This window comes from Corvus hawaiiensis, chromosome 1 (genome assembly GCF_020740725.1).
Source record: "Corvus hawaiiensis isolate bCorHaw1 chromosome 1, bCorHaw1.pri.cur, whole genome shotgun sequence".
NCBI lineage: Eukaryota > Metazoa > Chordata > Aves > Passeriformes > Corvidae > Corvus > Corvus hawaiiensis.
The window spans coordinates 80,067,384-80,088,974 of NC_063213.1; the positions used below are offsets into that span (position 1 = coordinate 80,067,384).

General features: G+C 39.1%; 1 protein-coding gene across 1 annotated transcript in view; it reads right to left on the reverse strand.

Moving 5' to 3' along the window:
- Positions 1-644: 644 nt before the first annotated feature.
- BASP1 (brain abundant membrane attached signal protein 1) overlaps positions 645-21,591 on the reverse strand; it is a 51,378-nt gene continuing 30,431 nt past the window's right edge. The window contains exon 2 of the mRNA XM_048311486.1: positions 645-2,261. Coding sequence (XP_048167443.1) covers positions 1,521-2,252 — 732 coding nt within the window. The 5' untranslated portion in view covers positions 2,253-2,261 and the 3' untranslated portion in view covers positions 645-1,520. The remainder of the gene's footprint in view (positions 2,262-21,591) is intronic.

Consider the following 21,591-nt stretch of genomic DNA (forward strand, 5'->3'; position numbering starts at 1 on the left):
TTGTGAATCCTGGTCTCTGCACTGAAATCATTGTCCATATCCAGCAATGACACCACTCAGCAGAAACTGCAATTACTCAGCAGTTCTGTTGAATAAAAATGAGGTAAATAGGCAAAAGTAGTGAAAAATGTTAATGCTGGGCTAAACCCTGCTCAGCTACACAAGGTTATTCATATTTGAAATACACAGGACCAGCCTTTTGTGGCAGCTGTGGTTCATCTCCTACACAATAGTAATGGGGAAAAGAACAAAGTGTATCAGCACTAGAAATATTTTAATAGGACTAGGATTAAATTTAATTGCCTCATTTTAAAAGATCAGTTTATCAAATCTACTGCTTAAGTCCCAGTTAAAACCGAGTCAGCATGCCTGTGGCTCTTTAAAATAGCAAGAGAGCATTTTTTTTTCACGTTAAGACAGGAAAAGCCATTTCTACTTTGCCTGGGATAAAACATATAGGAGATGCGTCGCTCGTTGGCCGCTTCTTCCAACCTCACCTGGGAACACTTGTGGCTGTTGGATAGTGACTATTTATAGGAAAGTAAACAGCCCTAGACATTATACTTCTTCCCTAAGTGTAAGAACCTCCTTTGCCTAGTTCTCAAGTGGTATAAGTAAAGATTTAATCAGTCTTTACACTTATATATTTTTTAAATTATTTAACTTTTATTACTGTTGCACCATTTATACAATTACATATAATTTCAATGCATCCATTGTACATTTTGTTTTTTCATTTGTTTTCCAATGAGTGTGTGTTGGTGTCTGTGACACAGAATGGAAGAGAAACTGGAACTGCAATGAACGCAGACTTTTTCATTTCCACTGACCAATAAACAGAACTACAGGTGCACCCAACCACGGACATGCATTAACTCGTCATGAGAAATCTAGGTAGGCTAAGTAGGATGAGAATGCTTTTTACTCCCAAAAAATATTTGGAGAGGAAGAATTGGAGGATTGGCATTGAGAAATATGTGGACAGCTAAGTGGGTTTTGTCTGAAAGTTGGCATTCATCCACTGAATAAAAAAAATATCAAAATAAGAAAGGCTGTAAATAAAAAAAAAAAACCACAGAAAATACTGCTTTCATAAAGATCTGATTGCCTTGGCACAAACCTAGTGGGCAGAATCAAACGCATCACTCCCAAACCCCATTACAGAACAAAAAGAAGATTTTGATACACTAGTGGAGTGCATTTACAGCAGTTCAGATACAAAATATGTGCTGTACTTTCAGACATCCATTTATTTAATTTTTTTTTTAATCCAGGACTTGTGTCAAGTTGGCAGAAAGTATATTAGATATTTCCCCACAAAAATACTATTTGGATTCTCCCCCCTCCCTCCCTCCCAACTTGATGGGACATCCTTTTCATTTTTTCTCCTTTTTTTTTTTTCTCCTTCTTTTCTGGGCAATACATATTTGCTATTTCAGATCTGAAACGAGTTAGTATAGCTGAAAAAATAAAAAAAAGACACAGGTTGTTTAAGTGGTTGTTTCAACAGGCTGTCCAATTTAATCTTGCACTGCTATGGTTTGATCCGAATTAGTCGCTGGAACTTCAGAAGGTTTCGCTTCCTCTGGAGGGGCTGCAGGGTCCGAGGCCTTAGCAGTCGAACTAGGTGTTGCTGTTGCCGCGGGCTCCTTGGAAGAAGGCGCAGCCTCGTTGCTGCTAGGTTTTGAGTCTGAAGCTGGGGCCACTTCACTTTTAGTTTCTTGGGCTGCAGGCGTTGCGGGAGCCTCAGTCTTTTTGGCTTCCCCTTCCTCTTTGCTCTTGTCATCTGCTTTACTGGGAGCTGTGGCTTCTGAAGGCTGGGAAGCTTTTGCATCGGTGCTAGGCTCAGAGGGTTTGGGTGCTTCGCTACTGGCAGCGGGAGCAGAGGCAGCAGTCGGCTCCTCTTGCTTGGCTGCCTGTTCGGTATTCTTCTGTGGCTCTACTTTTGCATCAACAACAGCCTCCGACTTCTCAGGTTCTGTTTTCTGGGTTTCTTCCTGGGTCACTGTTTTCTCCTTCTCCCCTTCTTTTTCTTCCGTCTTATTGGCAGCAACCTGAGTATCCTTTTCTCCCTTCTCCTCCTTGTTGTTGTCCTTCACTTCTGCAGTCTCTGTGGTTTTCTGGGCATCCTCAGCCTCCTTTGGAGTCTCCTCTTCCTCAGTTGCTGCTCCTTCAGCCTTCTTGTCTTTGTCTTTAGCTTTTTCATCATTGACACTGTATCCCTTCTTCTTCTTGCTCAGTTTGCCTCCCATGTTGGAGTTCTGTAACAGAAAAGAGAAAGAGTTGATTACCCAAAGCCCAGCATTCATCACTGAGAGAATCAAATTCAGATCAACTGAAGTGCAAAGGAAAAATTTATTCTAGCTCCTGTAAAGGAGACCACATGAGGTTTGATAAGATATTCTTAGCTGAATTACCAATTCTGCAGAGCACCACCGCCACTGAGCTTACATCCTGCTCAGCCCTGCAGACTTTCAGTCAGCAAACCCCCTTCTGCCACGTCCCTTATGAGCAGTCCTCTGAGCAGCGCTTACACTGGTTATAGTTCAGCAGGGAGGAAGGGGACGGAGTAGCAAGAAGTAGCAAGATGATGGAGCACTTACATACAACCACAATCTTTTGTGGCCTGAGAAAGAGTGGAAGAAGAAAAAAAACACAGGTTTGGGAATATTCTGGTTTGGGAATGAACTGAATTTGACTGCCAATCTTGGCATCCACCACTGGTTAACACAAAGTCCACTATCACTTTAGCAAAGGCTCTGAACCACCTTGTCACTAAGGTCTGGAGAAACCAAAGGAAGCCTTGAGTCAGTGAGAAGGCTAATGCAGAAGACTGCGTCTACTCCCCACATCTCACTGCCTGTTACCCCACAGCCAGTTTCGCTTGTATATACAGCCTTTGGAGAGGGCTGATGGTACCCAGAGGCCAGGAGCATGTGCTTTTCTCACCCAGAGGGATGTGGGCACCCACATCCAGCTGCCCCAGAGGCAGGAACAGCTCCCATGCACAGAGTCCCACCCAGCTTTGCAGCTTCCACAGGGACTGCCCACCCAAAGCCTGACAGGAACTCATCAGGATGGGAAACACGGGCCCTGAAGCACAGCAAGACTGTGACCACTCCATAAGACAAAAGAAACAAATACAGGTACTTCTGACCACAAGCTTACATGTGCATGTGACATGATACAACAAAAAATGGGAGAAGAAGGGGGCGTATTTGTGGCCTCTGCTCCTGGTTTCCAAACATGACAAGCAATCAGGTACACTGTTCAGTTATTTAAAAGAAGCTGAGCACATTTGTAACCATATCAGTATTTACATAGCCTTTATGTGGGAGTCTTAACTAAGACTATACAAAATCTTTCACAGTACTTCAAAGCAACTTTGTCTACAGAAACAGGAGATACAGACATATTGGGTCATTAATGAAAACAAAACCCTCTATGAATGGAGAAAAAAATTACAATTCTAGTATAAAAGCAAATATTTAATTCATGCTTAATGAAAGGTTAACAAAAAATATTTCTGTGTTTCCTACTATTTGAAAATAGAAGAAGGTGACTTTTTTCAAAGAACTGTCAAACAAATGTTTAATGTAAGGACTTCTCCAAGGGAGATGAATCATTCTAATTTTCTGTTTTGCACAGGTAGATTTAATTTTAGGTTGTATATTTTTCACACACTTGCTAAAGCTGTGAATACAAATCAGTAAAAATTCATAGGATTGTTCATAGCAGGCTGAATATAAGGTAATATTACATACAACTAAGAACTAGCTGCCTCTCAGTAGATTTTCTGCTATCACAGATACAAGCCCCAGGCAGAGCCCAACAACCAGATATCCACACATCTTGGGCAAAAATGAGATATTATGGTCAGCAGAGATCTTTCTGACTTCAGCTTTCAAAAAGAGTAATTTGCAGCAATTTCAAAAACAGTAATTTGCAAATACTGTTGAAATGTTATCACACAGCCCTGTAAATGTGATGTTAGTGAAACACTGCTTTGTTGTCTGAAATTTTACAGGAACAGCAATAAAAGGATTAACTTCCACAGAGTCACAGCTGAGCAATCTAATCTCTACCTTCATGACAGAGTTATCAGGTTTTTAGGTATTTAGGGCAGGCTATGGACATTAGTTTGTTATCTGACAAATGTATAGTCTTCCTGATTACTCCATAAATATTTCCCTGATTACTGTTTATGTACAGCTACAACCAAATACTTTGAAAGGGCTTTTGCAAGTCAGCAGGATTGGAGATTTATATTGAAGCCTTGTGCATATTCCAGTTTGTAATCCCTAATTAAGCCTTTATTTCCCAGCAAAGCATAAAGTACTGTGAGCCTAATTTCCTTTGTTGCATATTCTGTATTTTTCAAGATTTTGCTATTTCAAGGATAGTAGTAACTCACTACAATTTATATTTCCTTCCACAACAATCTTTTGACCTCAGATATAGTTGGATACAGAATGTCTATGCCAAAGGACCTTTAAAAAGTAGAGAAGCATGCATATGATAAATGTGCTCCCAAACGAAGAAAAGAAACATGCTCTGTCTTTGCTTGGACGTACACTGTGAAATCTCTGTGTCTCAGTTTGCATCACAGCCAGCTGGCTCAAGATATGGGAGCAGAAGATGGGGAAGAGGTTGGAGACTATCATTATGGTCTATTAGCAAATATTTACATTTACAAAGGGACTGCCATCTTCCAGCAGAGTTTCAACTACTTTATAACAGAATAAATTCACTCTTTGTGACACTGAATCTCATATCTCCCTGGTAAAAAGCTGCCTAAATCATTGCAATAGCAGCTGTGCCAGGCTATGATGCAAAAGCAGAGCAATCATCAGGGTCATTGCCCAGGTAACAATGATACCATGTCCCTTTCCCCCATATCTGATTTACAAACATTCCTCCTCTCCCCAGACTTCTGGTAACACATCTGGGCTCCTCTGTCACCTTTTCCAAGAACAGCCCCATATGCTCCACGGCTTCAAACAGATGCTGGTCTCGTTCCTGTCCCAGCCTGAAGCACACTTCTGAACCATTCAGTGCAGAGTCCCGGGGGGGGCAGACACAAAGCAGGCCTTAAAAAGTATTTTAAAATTACAACCAGCTATACCCGTGAGAAGACCAACATGTGGACCACTACACCTAAACATCTCTGTGACTGTGCTGGATATTGCTGCAAGGTTAATCCTGCCTGGTACTAAACGAAAGTAGGCGTCAGTGAAATGTCTCCCAAGTGAAGCAAAGTGCAAAAAAGTCATTGAGATGTGAATTCATACAGTGTTAAATCCACTCTGTGTTACTGCCTACATGTTAACACTTGAAAGGGCATAGACCTCTTTCCCACCCCCCACCAAAGGACTAAATTATGAAGAAAAAAAAAGGGGATGCACTCTCTGTCCCAGGGAGACTGGGGGTCCTGGATTCATTGCTCAGCCTCTTCCACTACCCTGCCTCTTCCTAACCCCATAATCATTGCATTCATGTTGTGAATGACAGACCCAGAACCAAAATTTGCCTACGACTATTAACCATTTTTTACGGGCTAAGCCCCAGTATATCTTCAGTTATTTGAACTTCCATTGACAGGTACAGGTTTTGAACTAGCTTCAGCAGCTGCCAAGTGAGCATAATGCTCTTTGTAGCAAGCATATCCCAAAGGAAGATCCTCAATAATTTTGCTGCTGAGCACCATTCCTATAAAATGGCACAGCATTTGATGGCTGTGCCTTCTTACTGTTGGAGAGAAAAGGGTCTAGAAACGGACAGTCCAGAAGCCAATTTTATATAAGAAGATGAAATATATCAGTAATTTTCAGGGAACTTTGGTGAACAAGCTTGCAGACCAATACTTCAGAAGAGCAAAGTAAAATATAACACTTGGGAGCTACAGTAGACTTTATCTGCTTCCCAGGCCGCTCAGTATTCTTTGTATTGCTCTTCTTATAGAAAAAGAAACAGATCCAGAGGTCGCTGTGACTGACTGTCGAAGAGCTACTCCTTGCAACAAGAGCAAGGATTTCTTCAGTTTCTAGAGGCAGTTATATGCTTTGCTCATCCTGAAGTTTCCATTCTCCTGCAGGAAGCAGGAACAGAACAAGAGAGCTTGCATAGTTATCTTTCTTAGTGTATAGTAGAAATAACCTCCGGAGTGGATTATTTGGATTAAAAAATATCATATGTTCGGGTCACTCGGAGAATGTTAAGCATTTTGAAATTTGCATATTTGTGATAATCAGGACTCAAAGATTCAAGGTCCATAAAACCATAATGCAAGAGGAAGGAGAACTCACAGAACACTTCAAATTTTCGATCTGAAGACTCATAGACATGAGTGCCTGGAACATGGGCAGCATACATCTGTACAGTTTGTAAAAATAATTATTATTTGGATGTTCTATACTTCAAATTGTACTTCTATATTGAAAAAGTTCCTAGAATTAGCCTCTTACTATCTCTTTTGTCAGTAAAGATTTGTCTGCCTAATTAGTTTTCTTATGTGCTTGTAAACTTCTAAACATTTATTTTAGCATAGGCTTTCACATGCCATTACAGAGTCTGACTATTTCAAGAATGGACTTGCTATCACCCTCCCTCCCAGTACAGCGAGCAGGGCAACAGGAAAGGACAAACACACAGCTAGCACCCTTATGTTACCTCAGCCTGATTGCCAAAGCTAAACTCCCAAAGTTCCTGTTCGACTGCATGCAAAGCAGCCCATCTCCAGAAAAACCAGTTCAGGAAGACAATAGGTACCTTCTGGAATTCCACTGCCTCCAGCGCAGGGTAGGCACGTGTGGTGGGTCAGGCCACAATAGCCCTTGCACAAGCCTGTTCCCAGGCATGAGTTATCTCACACTGCCTGCAGACAACTGCTGTAAAATGTACGTCCCTTGCAAGGCAGGGTTTCAACACTCCAAATCAAATGAAATACCAATCTCAGAAACTGCCCCACCCCCTAGGTGCTGAAAAGAAATAGAAAGATCTTGAAGAAACCATTTCATCTCTATGCCTCATTGATTCACCCTACACCTTCACTAAAAATAAATTTTTAAAAAACGCAAAAATTTTTTATTAAGGGACACATATGGGAACTGAAAGAAACAAGGGGTATGCAAACACAGTTTTTGAAAGATTTTCTGAAATTTTTCTGAAAGAAAAACACCCAAAACTTACTACTTCTCAAAATATGCAGTAGAATTTCATGCTCTCCATTACACCTACGCATACACACATGCACGCACTCAGAGACATTCCTATCCTCACCAGGCCAGGTCAATCAGTTTTCCAGCTTAATGTTAGAAAATGTCTGTTAGCATACCCTTAGATAGAATTAGACTTCCTAGCATTGCCTTTTAGCAGTAAAGCCATGTTTTTCTGTTCTTTCTCCATTATCTTCATATATCTTCCTTTTCGTCTGATTTTACTTGCAATTAACAGAACAGAAATGCTAGGTCTTGTTCAAGTTCAAGCCTCTTCAAACCTCAGTATCAGTGACCTTTTCTTTTCTTTTCTTTTCTTTTCTTTTCTTTTCTTTTCTTTTCTTTTTTCTTTTCTTTTTTCTTTTCTTTTCTTTTCTTTTCTTTTCTTTTCTTTTCTTTTCTTTTCTTTTCTTTTCTTTTCTTTTCTTTTCTTTTCTTTTCTTTTCTTTTCTTTTCTTTTCTTTTCTTTTCTTTTTTCTTTTCTTTTCTTTTCTTTTCTCTTTTCTCTCTTCTCCTTCCCTTCCCTTCCCTTCCCTTCCCTTCCCTTCCCTTCCCCTCTTTCTCCTAAATCTTTTCCCCTTAGCAGTTCCCTTCCCTTCCCTACCCCATCCTCTTGTTCTGCACTTCAGAGCAGTGATGGGAACCAGCTCTTCTACAGTCAGGCAGGCTGGCATGAGGGAGGCAGGAGGAAACACACCCTTGGTCACCTCTCCCTTCTGAGGAAATGCTGGGCTGTCACAAAGCTGTGCCAGGAGAGGCCCAGCACATTGTGGAAATCTGCACCTGCAGGGCAGTGAGCGTCACCTGCACACCTGCACGGACCCCAGAGCAGCAAGGTGCTCGGACATGAGCTGCACACAACAAAATATGACCTGGCTGTTCCTTAGCACTATACAATTTTGTGTGTTTAGTGCTGTGAGACACACAATAACAAACTGGGAACATCTCAGCTTGGCACCTGTACTGTTTTCTTCAGGGACCACTGAGAATCTTGAATCTCTCCCTCACCATGTGCACAGTCCTGTAGCTACTGCACCTCCTTTCCTTCTTCCAAAGCCTTGTGAATCTCAATATTTAGAAAAAGGGTATAGAGTAAAAGAACAGTGAATGCTTGAAACACAGAAATTGTCCTCACTTGATTTCCTAACCTTGATCTTTAAAAGGAGCCAATTCCAATTTTGAGACCTACCTGTTTTCTTTTAAAACCCAGACAGTAAAGGAATTCTAGGAAGTAATATTACCAAGTTTAGGTGTTTAATTCTCAGCCAGATTTCAGTTCTACTTTTCTCTGGTGAGAAGTGGAATACATTTAATACAAATTTCTTTTTTTAAAAAAAGGAAAATTTCAATTTTTATATTATGCTTAAATTTCTCAGGGACATGTACACCACACAAAAATGGGAAGCATGATTTTTAATATAAGCCATTTGTTATTAATATATCTAAATTATTATTGTTGATATTAGACTTCAAATATGAGAGTTATATTAATTTAAGCACACAGCAGGCTGATATAAAATTATCTCTAAGACCTTATCCATGAAAAACTGCTTCATTTGAGAAGCATAACTTCTAGTAATACAGCAAGTTATCAGAAAAGTTAACAATCACCTGGCAATCTTTTTGAGAGCAAATTAAAAAGTTGTACCTGAGATATTGCTAAGATTTATGTGAAATACTTGAGCTCAGAGGTGTGTATTAATTAATCAATCAATTAGGAACCAAATTTTCGAAGAACAGATGAAGGGCAGTGGTCAGCAGTTTAATAACAGGTAAAGGTTTTGCCAGAATTATCAATTCATAGAGCATCAACCTGAAACCGCAAGTACTTCACACATATAATTCATTTTTGCACCCTGTATGTAAAAAAGGTAGCTAGCTAGGCAGAATTCCTGAATAAAAGTAAAATTTGTCCATTATTTGATCAAAGAGTGATGAAGATTTTAGGGGTTACATTGAAAGCTGCTGTTGGAGACTCTGGACTTGCATCCTTCTGACTTGGAGGACTCTACAGATGAAGAACCTGGATGCATAACAGTGACTGAAGATCCACTACTCAGCCTGACTGTGGGCAGAGACCTGCACTACCTTTGCTGTAGGAGGGTCTGCAGAAACAGGTACATGACAGCACTGCCTTATGCAGTCTGTGCGTGTGTCACTCCATGTGAAATCCACTTGAATGAAGCACTGACCCGTGTGCTGCAGAGTCACTTTGTAGAAGCATGTTCCAGATGTAATACACCTCATTCCTACAACACACAAGTAGCCTCTCCAGCTACAGAGCCATCTTGCAGAAAACATAAGCTGAACACAGGCCATTATTGCCTTCCTGAGTCAATGAGCAGCACGGAAGAAATGCTCTGCCATGTGCGAATTCCCTACTCACCCCAAGCAGGGCTGTGCTTTGTAGGCAGAGATAACATCTTTTATTAGACCACCTAATAGGGATGGAGATAACAGCACCCCTATTCTCCTTAGACAATTGCCTACAGCTAACACATTTTTGTGTTAGCTTTCTTCATTATTTTCTTACTGCTGGTTTCAAATCAGAACTGTAGTGTTTTGCCACATGTGGGGTTTTTTCACCAATCTAACACAGTGCTACTTTGCCCAGCAGTGCAGATACATCTGCGAGCATGTTCAGCTTCATCCCTGGCAGGAAATTCAAAGCTGTTTTGCATTGTGTATAACAAAAACAAGTCACATTAAAAACTGAGCAAAACAGAAGCAGTATAAAATATATTATTTTTACAGTGCAGTGTATGTATTGCTCGGCTTTGCATTCAGTTCATCTGATGCTCTGATTGCTTAAATGAAAAATGCTGCCATCAATTTCTACTTATTTGCCTCATCTGCTCCATTCTGTTTACCAGTCTTCCTACAGACTCAAGATGCAGCTCACATTCAAAGCATTTCTCCTATATTCAGATTAACTGCATATGTTCTTTTTGTGGAATAATAAAAGCAGCTTGCCGACATGCTCGTGCAGGCACACACATGCCGCCAAAAGTCAGCCTGCCCCAGAGTGAGATCTTAATCACACCATTGTTAGGCACATGGCTGGAAGAGGAAACTGCTGTAAACACCTGCTTTGCAGAGACTAACCTTACAAGAGCACCTTTTGTAGAAAAAGCTTGCAGGCTTCAAATAACCTGAAAGACTAAGCCAAAACATATAAGCATATGCCTTCTCCTTCTTGTTTCTAAATTGCCACATCATTTTGGGGTTTGTGCATGTCTCCTCAACAACCAGTTTAATAACTATTTCATACTAGCCAGAGTTTTCTAACCTGTATCCTAGAATTAAGTTCCTATGTAGGAAATGATGCAAATTTCAGAGGTGGTTATTACCCACATCTTTGAGGCTGTTTAGGTCCCAGGACGTGCACCACTGAGGGAGAGGCGAGATTCCACACATATTATTCCAATTATGGCCAGCCACTTTTTGCCTCCCTCAAATACTTAAGACACCACCACCATGTCTAATTACAAAAACACACAAGGTGATAAAAGCCTAAATAATGGGATTATTTCCTTTCAAATCGTATTTTGCTTGAATTCTGTCTCTCCAGTGCAATCCCTGCCATGGATCTTAACACCACAAATACGTTCATGGCTTGTAAACCCATGAACGGTTCCTCCTTTGGGTGCCTCCAAAGGCTACATTAAAAATGTAACAGTCAGAAGCTAGCAAGCAATGAAAACATTCTCCTCCTCCACACTACAGTCCTGCAGAAGAGGAGAGGTGGGAAGACCTCATTCCTGGAGGGACTGCACACTGGAAAAGGGAATCAAGCTTAACACTTATAGCCTGTATTTCTCCAGCCTCCTCCTGAACAAAGAACAAACAGTACAGAGAACATGAAGATAGCTGAAACTCATGCTTTCTATACTAAAAAAAGAAATTATCATATGGTCCTCATTTACATGTTTTCTTCAATATTAAAAGTTCTCAGCTGCTGTTTGTATAAATAGTAAACTTACCTGTCATTTCTTATAATAGGCATGGAGACCCACATTCACATTTGGAATGAGGCATTTGGGTATTTAACTAGGGAACTGTCACTGGAGACAGTTATTTATGGGGATATATATTTACTTTTTAATTGTCTAACATTCTACATTCAAAACCACCTCTATTACTTTAATGCCCATTTAAACTAGTTTTAATCAAACTTGAAAGAGTCCTTAGAATATAAATTACAGTATGCTATAAGAAACAGATGCATTAGCTTTGAAATCTAGGAACTACCAGTTTTGCTTTGAAAATGGATTCTCCAAATCATTGCTAAATTCTTCCTCATTTTTGTTTTCCATCTCATGGTGTTGCTTGCTGAAAACAGCAATGGCTCTAAAAGAGCATTTTACATTCTGGCTTACATTCTTACATTCTTACATTCTTACATTCTGGCTGTAAGAAAGCGTCCTATACCTAGGAACAGAACTTTTAACACACAGCTCAGACCTAGGATAGGTCATGGCAATCTTTAGACTATGTAATTTCCTTCTTCTGTTTGCATGACACCCTCACCAAAAGGAAAGAAACCCCATCTACAATTATAAACCAAATCTAGTTCTCAGTTTCGTTTTTCATTTTTAAGTACAAGGCACATGGACTGCAACACACAACTTCTGACTGCAGCACGTGACTCCACAATTGCACCACTGAAAGGAGGAAAACAGGGAACCAAGACCAGTCACCATCGACTTAACGCAGCACTTGATGCTGCTGTGCATATCGTGGTGCTCATGAGAGCACTGCAAGCTGTTCCTTTCAAAATACACAGTATTTAATTTACCCAGAAAAAAAAAAAAAAAAAAAAGCAATTTAAATGAAGTATTTGTTGTTTTCTCCTTTCTTCCATAAAATAACTAAGTATTTTAAGATACAGTATCTAGTTAAAAAATTCTCTATCTGCTTCTACATCTGCTTCTACATGTTTTAGTTCTATATTAAGCTGCAGGAATAGCTTTCCTCTGTTTTTCCTCAAAAGGAAATGACTGCATATCTACTTGATGCTCCTGGATGTACCACATTTTTGGGTTTATACATTAGAAGAGGTTGGCTGATTTTGAAAGAACACTGGCAGCTCTTTTCTCCCAAAGAACATGCATCTACTTCAGTCACTGGTGATGTGCCCACCCTCCCGACAGCCTCAGCCCTGAACACAGCAACAACATTCCTCACAAGTTAAGGCATATGCAAGAGTCACAGGATAAAACCAATTTCATCCTGCAGCTAATACACAATTGCTAATGACAGTTAAATTAGTAATTGAAACATTATTCCAAAAATACCTGTACGTCTAACATGGCATTAGAAAGCTGAGCATGCTTACGTCCTTAGGATAGTGTTACACATCATGCCTCTGGTGGAATTTAACCTCCTGCAAGCAACCTGCACAAAGCCTACTCACCACCTCAGCAGCAGTTAGAGGGTATTTTACACCAGCTCCCTGAAGAGCTGCTGCATTTCTCCTTGGAGTAACAACTTCTGACTTTCAGTCCTGTGTACAAATTTTCATTTTAAACAAAAAATGTTGTACTGAAGTCAAAGTATTCAAGTCATGACTTGTGTAACATCAAAACTACCTATAATTAAACCTGTGAGACTTTGGGCTGAATTACAAGTATTTCTCATGTTGCTAAGAAAAAATTCTTCCTCGTGATCACAGTATCAGTGTCAGCAGCTTATCAGCTCTCAGCTTCTCACGGCTCTGTTGTAATAATGTCTTCTAGTAAAAACGTGCTCAAAAGAAATCAGGGAAATGGAAGACTGAATGCTCAACACCTTGGAAAACTTTCTATGTTTGTGTGCCTGAGCACTTATTTTTGCCATATACGTCTTCTACCAGACTGCAGCTTGGTCTATTATATTAAGTTTTTCACTTCGGTCTTTCTCACTTCCTGGTTCTCACACTAGCACAATATGTGCATGGTTTTTTTTTTTAAACCAGCATACATTAAGACAAAAGAAAATCTCATATTCCAGACTTTCTTTTTTGATCTTATTTAGAATGCATGTCTAATACTGCATTTTGACTTTTTTCCTTTCCGCCCTCCTTTTTTAAACAAAACATTACATTGAAACTGGTTTACCAGTTTCACCTTAGTCACTACTGGGGGAAAAAATAACATGGAATAGGTATTCAAAAATCACTGAAAGAAAAGAGCATTAACCAGCTAATTTTTATTTGTATCCTATCTCTCTCCATTGTTTCCATCACTACTCATTTGCACCCCTCTAATGGCTGTTCAAAATACCAAGACACCTTAGGCAATCTTTTGTTAAGACTTGCAGTATTCTCCAAAGCTTGAGAAATGAGAGCTGTATTTCTTGATGCAGCTGGAGAACCATAGGTCAATGAAGCCTTTTACACTCCTTCGGTGCCACATGATGGTAATAAGGTAACATGTATTCTGAGGGTGCCAGAGGGTTGAAAGAACCACAGATTGCATTTCGATTTCAGTTGTGCAAGACAACAGTAGGAACTGCAGAACAAAACCAACATCTGTTAGAGAGTTTCATCTCCTGATCCAACAGGATAATGGTCAGCTTTAAAAAATTTTTGTTTGAAAACATAAAGTGTTTCTAATCATCCCAAAGTAAGAGCCATGCCAGGCAGTAAGATGTACCATGCCACGTTTTAAGCCATTAGATGTCAGCTTGGATTCGAAACTGCCAGGCCTAGGGTGATTGCCTAAATTTCTTTCTGAAATCTTCACTGACTGTACTTTCTCTTTTCTTTTTGCCTGTTTTCATTTGGGTTATATTGGGATGTCTGATCAGCTCTGCTAGAGGGAAGGTTACGTAAGACTGGAGGCTAACAAGTCCATTTGGCAAGATATGAAGTGAGCAGCTAGTGCAATCCATGAATTGCACTATGAGATTTATGTTCAAACCAGGAAAGGCAGACATCCAATTTAATAATTACTCAGCCAGAATCATTCCAAGCTAGCAGCTACCCAAAAAGGAGAAGACCAAACATTGCAGCAGCAATGAAAGCTAGAAATCAGGAAAGATGATCAGATGCATACCTCCTCAATAAAATAGCTTGGTTTACTTTTCCATTTAAGTATCAGTAGGAAATCCGTCCATAAGAGCTATGAAATTTAAACTCACTAAATGAAAGCAAAAATAACTTTGCAGAGATGGCTGTGGAAATGGATGTAGTCCCTTTTCCACCTCTCACCTGAGCACTAACTTGCATTTTATGTCAATGAATTTAGTTAATACCTAATACGGCCACAATTCAATTTTAGCAGTTCAGAACCCTTACCAATTGTCTTTGATGATATAGCTCTTAGACAGACTTCCATCAAGGCTGAATGTATGCCAATGTGCAGTTTTGGTCACCTCATACCATATAACAGAAAAAAGCCTACTTTCCAATGCCCATGTGCTATTTATAGAGAACTCTTACAGTCATTCCTTCATTTTAAGAAGCTTTCAGCCCAAGGCTATGTGAAAAATTATTTATTCTAACCAAAGAAGGTAAGCAGACATCAATATAAAGTATAACTGAGCTATTTCAGGATTTATATGAGAGAAGTCTATCAAAGCAATGGAGACTTAAGAAATATGGAAAATTGGTTTTCATTTTTCAAGACAGAGCTATAAATAAAAAGAAAAATACCACTAGAAAGGTTCTGCTAGCTCTTTCAGCACTAATATATTTTAGTAATAGTCCATGTTTCAAACCAGCACTGGAGTTCCATTTCGCTGTCCCCCATACTAGCACATAAATGGAACTCATCTGTGCCCCAGGAAGCCCATGTTGTAGGAGTAAGAGGATATAAATGCATTTTAATTCTATTAACAGAACACAGCTGCTACAACTCCCAACAGTGACTGGCTTTTCCAGAGGCTTTTTTTGTCATCAGTTCTCCTGGCTGGTGAGGTAGCAATGGTCAGACTGGCCAACACTTCAATTTGGGTTTTTTTCCCTTTCTCCTCTAGCAGGTGAGCTGGTGGGACAGGGCCCCTGTGTTCCCCTGTGAGATGTCATCAAGAAATGTGAACTGAGTGTCTCTGCCCTGCTGCCTCAGCTCTGGCTCGCAGAGTTTGGCAATTCATTTGCTTGGGCGCTGGGGAGAGGGAGCTGCACTTCATAAACTTTAAGATGTTGGCTGTCAGGAGCCAGGAGGCATTTAGCTGTGCAGAAATCATGTTCACAGTTCTGCTCAGTGCAGTTTTCTGGGTAATCCCCCCCATACGCACAAGCTGAGCACTAAATTCACACATCCCAAACAAGGAGGTTGGGTTGAAATATGATTCAAGTGCATAAAAGTCTCATACCCATATTTGGAAATATTACCTTCAAAGGTCTCATGCTATCTCAGAAAATGCTAAGCGAGCCAGTTTCAAGAAATACATCACAAGAAACACCTAACTATTTCAAGAATATTTGCAACCCCAAATATTAATTTAAGTCTCCTATGTACCACAACCTCTTACTTTCTGTATTTGTTTTATTTTTAATCACAGGTAACTGGTAAGCAATATCACAGGTAAGCTTATTCTGTGATTTACACATAAACCAGAATAAAGTCTTTTTTTCTAGAAATGGCCAATTTCCCTGTCCACTCTCAGCTCAGCAATTCTTTACTATAAGTGGAAAAATCTTCTATTTATTATTTATTAGCTTTTGCAACATAGTGATTAAAAAAAAAATTTCAAATTCTGTTCTGTGTGAAAATATAAGTCTAAAAAGTGGGATTCTTTTATGTTGTTTGCCAATGACTGCAAACTTTGCTCATGTCACACACTTCTCACAGAATCTGACACAAGCCACTTTATTCCAAAACAGGAGTCAGATACAGAAGGAATTATCCTCCTTACTCAGGACAACTTAGATAACTAATACAAAACTACAACCACACCATCACATTTTCCCTAAAATCACAACACGTTCATTTGGAGTAGGAGGGATGTGATTCTCAAAGCGCAACAGCCATCGTAGAGCAGTGAGACAATATTATTTAGTTTAAGCCTCTGGGACCTGTCATAGTACAAAAGTGTACCACGGTAAAAATGACAGATGAGATCTTTCCTTTCAAAGCAGACAAAAATCACTGCACTAAAACTGCAGCACATCACAAAATCATGAGACTACCTCTCTCTATTTTTAGGGATCCACAGCAGCCTAGGGTCGGAGAAGGCAAGAGCCCAAAACCTACTGAATCTTTTCCAGTTGCTGTTGTGTGGAAGGCCGTCTAATTTGCAGACCAACTTCCTCATTTGCAAAATGGGATAATATCACTTTTCATCCTCAGAAAAGTTCTGCCTGATGCCAACAGGTCCTATAAAGGCTTGGAGATATCACTCCTTGTTTTAAAAGCAAGCACATCCCGTATGACTCCTTCACCCCAGTTCTCTGTTAGAGAAGGCTGTATTTCTGCACATTGGCACAGTACTGAATTGCTCTCTCTGAAGTTTCCCACTGCACACCACACATGAGAACAGCACAACAAGCAAGTCACTCATGGTGATTTTTCAGTACTGTGTCAATACTGCAACAGGCAGTTGTAAAGCATCTCTGAACAATTTCAGGTATTGCTAAAAATCCCTCTGGAACCAAGCTCCTTCACATTTATGTCTCTAGGCTGAGAACATCTGTACATGGACATTTTGATTTATAATTCCAAATATGCACATTTCACTCAGTTTTGGTTGACTTGCTGAGAAGGATTTTTTCTCAAGCTAAGAAAGCTCAGGTGTATCCAGCTGGATGAAGATGAAGCTACTGCTTGGCAGCCATCTTAGCATTTTATTGAAGACAGATGTAAGAAAACAATGTCATTTTTTCTTAAACAGAAAACTTTGAATGCTTAAAAAACAAACGACTTTTTAACCTGCTTTTGTCAGGTTTCTGGGTGTTGGACACATTCTGGTCACTGCTCTATTTACTCTATGTTTTTCAATTAGAGGCATGTCTCTGTTAAAATGACATCCCTTTTAGGAGTGATTATTCAAATTTGAACAGACACAAGAGGAAGTTCTAAACTGGTTCACTAACTTTCCAAGACCTTCTTAAAGATTACACAAGTTTGAAAATTCTGAGTTATATTTGTCACATTCTGCAGAAGCTTCCTTTCCTACCTACAGAGCTAAGCTGTAGCGATTACATTATTACAGTCATAGAAAGTAATGAAAATTGGAAGTGTCTTCTTTAAAGTGTGATTAAGCATCAAGTAGACATAGCAACACAGCACTGCTGGAGATGATATTCAACAGAGCAGGATATGAAAGGATCATCTGAAAGAAATGGCAGGAATTAGGGATTTGGAGGGTGACAAATTTAGGTACATTCCCCTCAATCATGGCATTTTCGAACTGTCTACTCAAACTAGTTTCTATTCTGGAATTTCAGAAGTCTTGGTAAGTAAATTAAGATCAGCAGTACAAATTTGACCAGGTCAGTGTCAGGGGAATGAAGAACAGCACCACAGCTCTCAGCTCTCAGTACCTGCACTGAGGGACAAACAGCTACAAAGGACTGCAGGCCAGGCTCAGAGTCACAGACCGAATTTGTGAACTGCTAACTTTGTACATTTTTATTTCATTGGGTGTTTTTCGTTATGAGTAGATTATGTAGAGGGACATGGTTTAGTGCTGAACTTTGCAGTGATGGGTTAAGGGTTGGACTCAATGATCTCAGAGGTGTGTTCCAGTCTAAATGTTTCTATGATTCCATATTTCTGCAGGTTATGTCAGAACATTTACATTACATGAACACAAGGCTTTTGAAAACATACTTTCCATGTAAAAAGTTCAAAAGTTACAGAGGAAGAAAGAAAAGGTTTAGGAGGCTTTTTTTCCTTTAAAACTAAAAGAAAACTACTTTCATTATCATATTTGTCAGAGACCAGACAGGAAAAAATTTATGTATGCCAAAAAACATTAGAGATTCTAGCCTGAGAAAGAAGAGAGATTAAAGTAAATAAATAATATGGGATCATAACCATATGACACTCAGCTTCAAATTTACTCAGTTTCTATGAACTCTTGTATTTGTAAGTTGCCAGCTCATAATTTATCATAAACTCAAAGCATTTGGATTTTTTTAAAAGCATCTGCTCTAGTACTGATTACAAAAACAATCTAGATTTCATTTCTAATCTTTGATTAGGCAAAAAAGTCTCAAAAGAGTCCTAAACTAGAAGGCAATTTTTGTCTCATGATTTCTTACGTCATTCATTTTAAATGTTTATGCCTGGGAATACTGCATGCTTGCAAGGAGACAAAGGTAAGTGAAACATTCATTTTAAAATGGATGTCAACTTATTTCAATCTTTCATACCTGTTAGGCTGGAATTCATATAAGTTCAAGAAACACAAGAGTCCTTCAAATTTATTTTTAAATTTGTGTGTGTTCTTAGCATGCTTTGTTCTGACAAGTTAACCCTACATATTCAGAAGCCAAGATATGCAGCACCATTTGAAATAAACCTAATAAAGGACTGTATAACAAGGCCACAGAAAAGACAGAAGAATTCTGGATGGAAAGTAGAGAACTGGGTCTCTGGCGACTAGTATGTCAGGAGTACAGAGATGGCAGTCTGTCAAAGCACAGGTAGAGAAAGGAAGTATCTCTGACATTTCTTCCATTTCAAACCTACACGTAAAATCCAAAATTGTCCTAAAATTTAAATTAACTTTATAAAGTCGTGAACAATTTTGTCATCTACAAGCTAGATACAGTGAATGAGTGTAAGACAATCACTGTAAGACAATCTGTATGCCATTAACTCTCCAGCTACTGAGTGTTCTGACATAAGTTCCTTTGCTCGTTTGCACATAACTGACGTTTTTATTTTTGGTGCTCTTGAGTCCTTTTCCAGCTGGAGCACTATAAAAATCATTGGATTTTATTTATATTATTTATAGAATTCAATTAATCCACAAATGAAAACATGGGAATTTTAACTGGCTTCCTATTAGACCATTTCAACTGTTTTGCCTGGATATTTTTGACCATCTTTTTTTGTAACTCATTCCTATTTTTAGAAACTGGAAAATAACTATTTGCTATCAGACAAGATTAAAAGAGGAGTTCTAAAACTTGTTCAGAGTAATGTGGTAATTCCGATATAAATCAGCATACAATTTCTCTATTGCTGAAGAGATGGGGGTTTCCTCACTTCTTTTTAAGTTTCAGATTTTATTTTCATGAGTTACATTTTCAAAATCCAGTTGAGTGCTCTTGAGAGTTTTTCCTTATGATCTTTTAGATGGATAATAGTGCAAAGCAAGAATTCAGTCTTTACAAAATACCATCATCATTAAGAATAATTTTACAGTTTGACTCAATGCCAAAATAATGCTTAGAAATGCCAAACAAAAGTAATCTGCAAGGACTGTAATTCAGTACTCAAATGGGTATTAAAAATTAAGTTTTATATCTAGGAAAGTGGAATTTAGCTGGGATCTTTGATCACATCTCCAGCATTTACCAGTACAATTCTCTTTCAGTAAAAAAACCAGTAAGAGACAGAAAGACTCCAGCACTGTTTGCTTGTTCTATGAACGAAGTTAGAAGCTGGAGCAAAGAATACTGAACCAGAGGCTCTGAAGCCAGTTGGCTTTGTTGAACCTCACATTCAACATTTTTTTTCAAAAATGAAGTGTTTTATATGCATCCCAACTGTATGACATCTACAGTTACTCAAATGCAATGCTCAGTTGCCAGAAATAGGCTCATACTAGCAAGCAGCAGCTGGAAAACATTAGTCTCAATGGTAAATCTGGGTGGATATCAGTATCTGCGAGCTAATAACCAGAGAAAAGAAATATTGCAGCTATACACGACCACCTGCCAATACAGATTGAAAGCAATTAACTCTCTTCTCAGCTGATCATCACCCTCCTCAGATCACTGTAAGGACTTTCAGACAGTGTTTAACGTTTGCAAGCTACAACACCATTTCTCCACTGCAAATTGCTGTGATTTTCAGCCTCCCCTTGACTAGCACCTCAGCACAATGCTGAGGAGCAGAATGCACCACACGGCCTATGAAGGTTTGTCACATGGGATTAAACATGTGGAACAAAAGGCTTAATGCTCAGCTGCAAAAACATTCAACAATTAATTAAATATTTAACTGCAGAAGGATGAAATTAAAAGCCTGAGTTTCCATTAGCCCTGTGTAACTCTACCTTGGACTTATGTCTAAGAAAATATGAAGCCCTGTTGTCCCTCATGTGACATGATCAAGCACTTTACAGCTCTGTTAATAAGTAGACAGGAGAAGAGAGCAACAGGAGAACAACTTTGTGCACATACCCATTCTTTGTGTTAAAAAAAGAGAGACATTAGAGCATGATTGCAATTAAATTTGCCAGGAAACAAAGTCTAGAGTTTGTGAAGAGGGAATAAGATCTGAGAAAAGAGTGTTCTTTCCCCTTCCCTTGGTACTGGAAAAGTACAGAGGAAAAAAAAAAAGAAAGAAAAAAAGAGTAAATGTTACCCCTCTTCATTCCCATTCAGATGTGGGGACTTCATTGAGCTCATCAGTCTGCACTTATTTTGAATCCATGGTTACCCATAGAAAATGGGAATGCATCACTAAAATGTTTATTTTCCCTTTAACACCTCACATGGAAATCTTGCAGCTCTCAAAGGGTCCATGCTCCACTGCTGGTCTTGCTATGGTTTGAGAGACCACCAGCACTCCAGAGCACGGTGCAGATTTACAGGCACCTACGGGATAAATAAACAATCACAGCCTGAAACAATGATATCTACGTGAAGACACTTCCATAGAATTATTGTATTAACACCTCCAAGCCATACTTTTGTTCTTGGAGCATGATATTGCTGGGAGGTTTCTGTAGCACTAAGGAGACAGATTTCTTTCAGATGTTAGCATAAATTTGGTACTATATATTCATGGAGGTTACTATTCCTGTCCACCAAAATCCTCCTAAAGTTTCAACTCTACTTTAAATGCAAAAAGAAAATTAAATATACACTACCCTACCACATTTCTGCCCCTGAGGAGACACAGGGCTTTGTAACTCATCTGTATTTGGTATCATGGGGTCACACTGCATAGGAGACCTAGAAGTGTGAACAACCTATACTTGGCTAACGCATTCCACAGAAATGGGATATAACAATTGTTAAATAGTTCTTTCATTCCAGGCTATGTTTTAACTCTTTTCTACGGCAGTGTTTTAGATCTCAAAATTATTAAGGCATTAGGGCACTAATCTGGACATTACAAGCATAGTTGCAAAGAAAAGCTCCTATGTAGAATCTGCAAGTTAAAGGTACAGGGGAAAGTTAAACCCCAGATTTAAACTAAGACTACTAGCCAGAACATAAGGTACTGAAGCATGAGTTATTATTGTAATTCAGAAAAGTTACTCAATG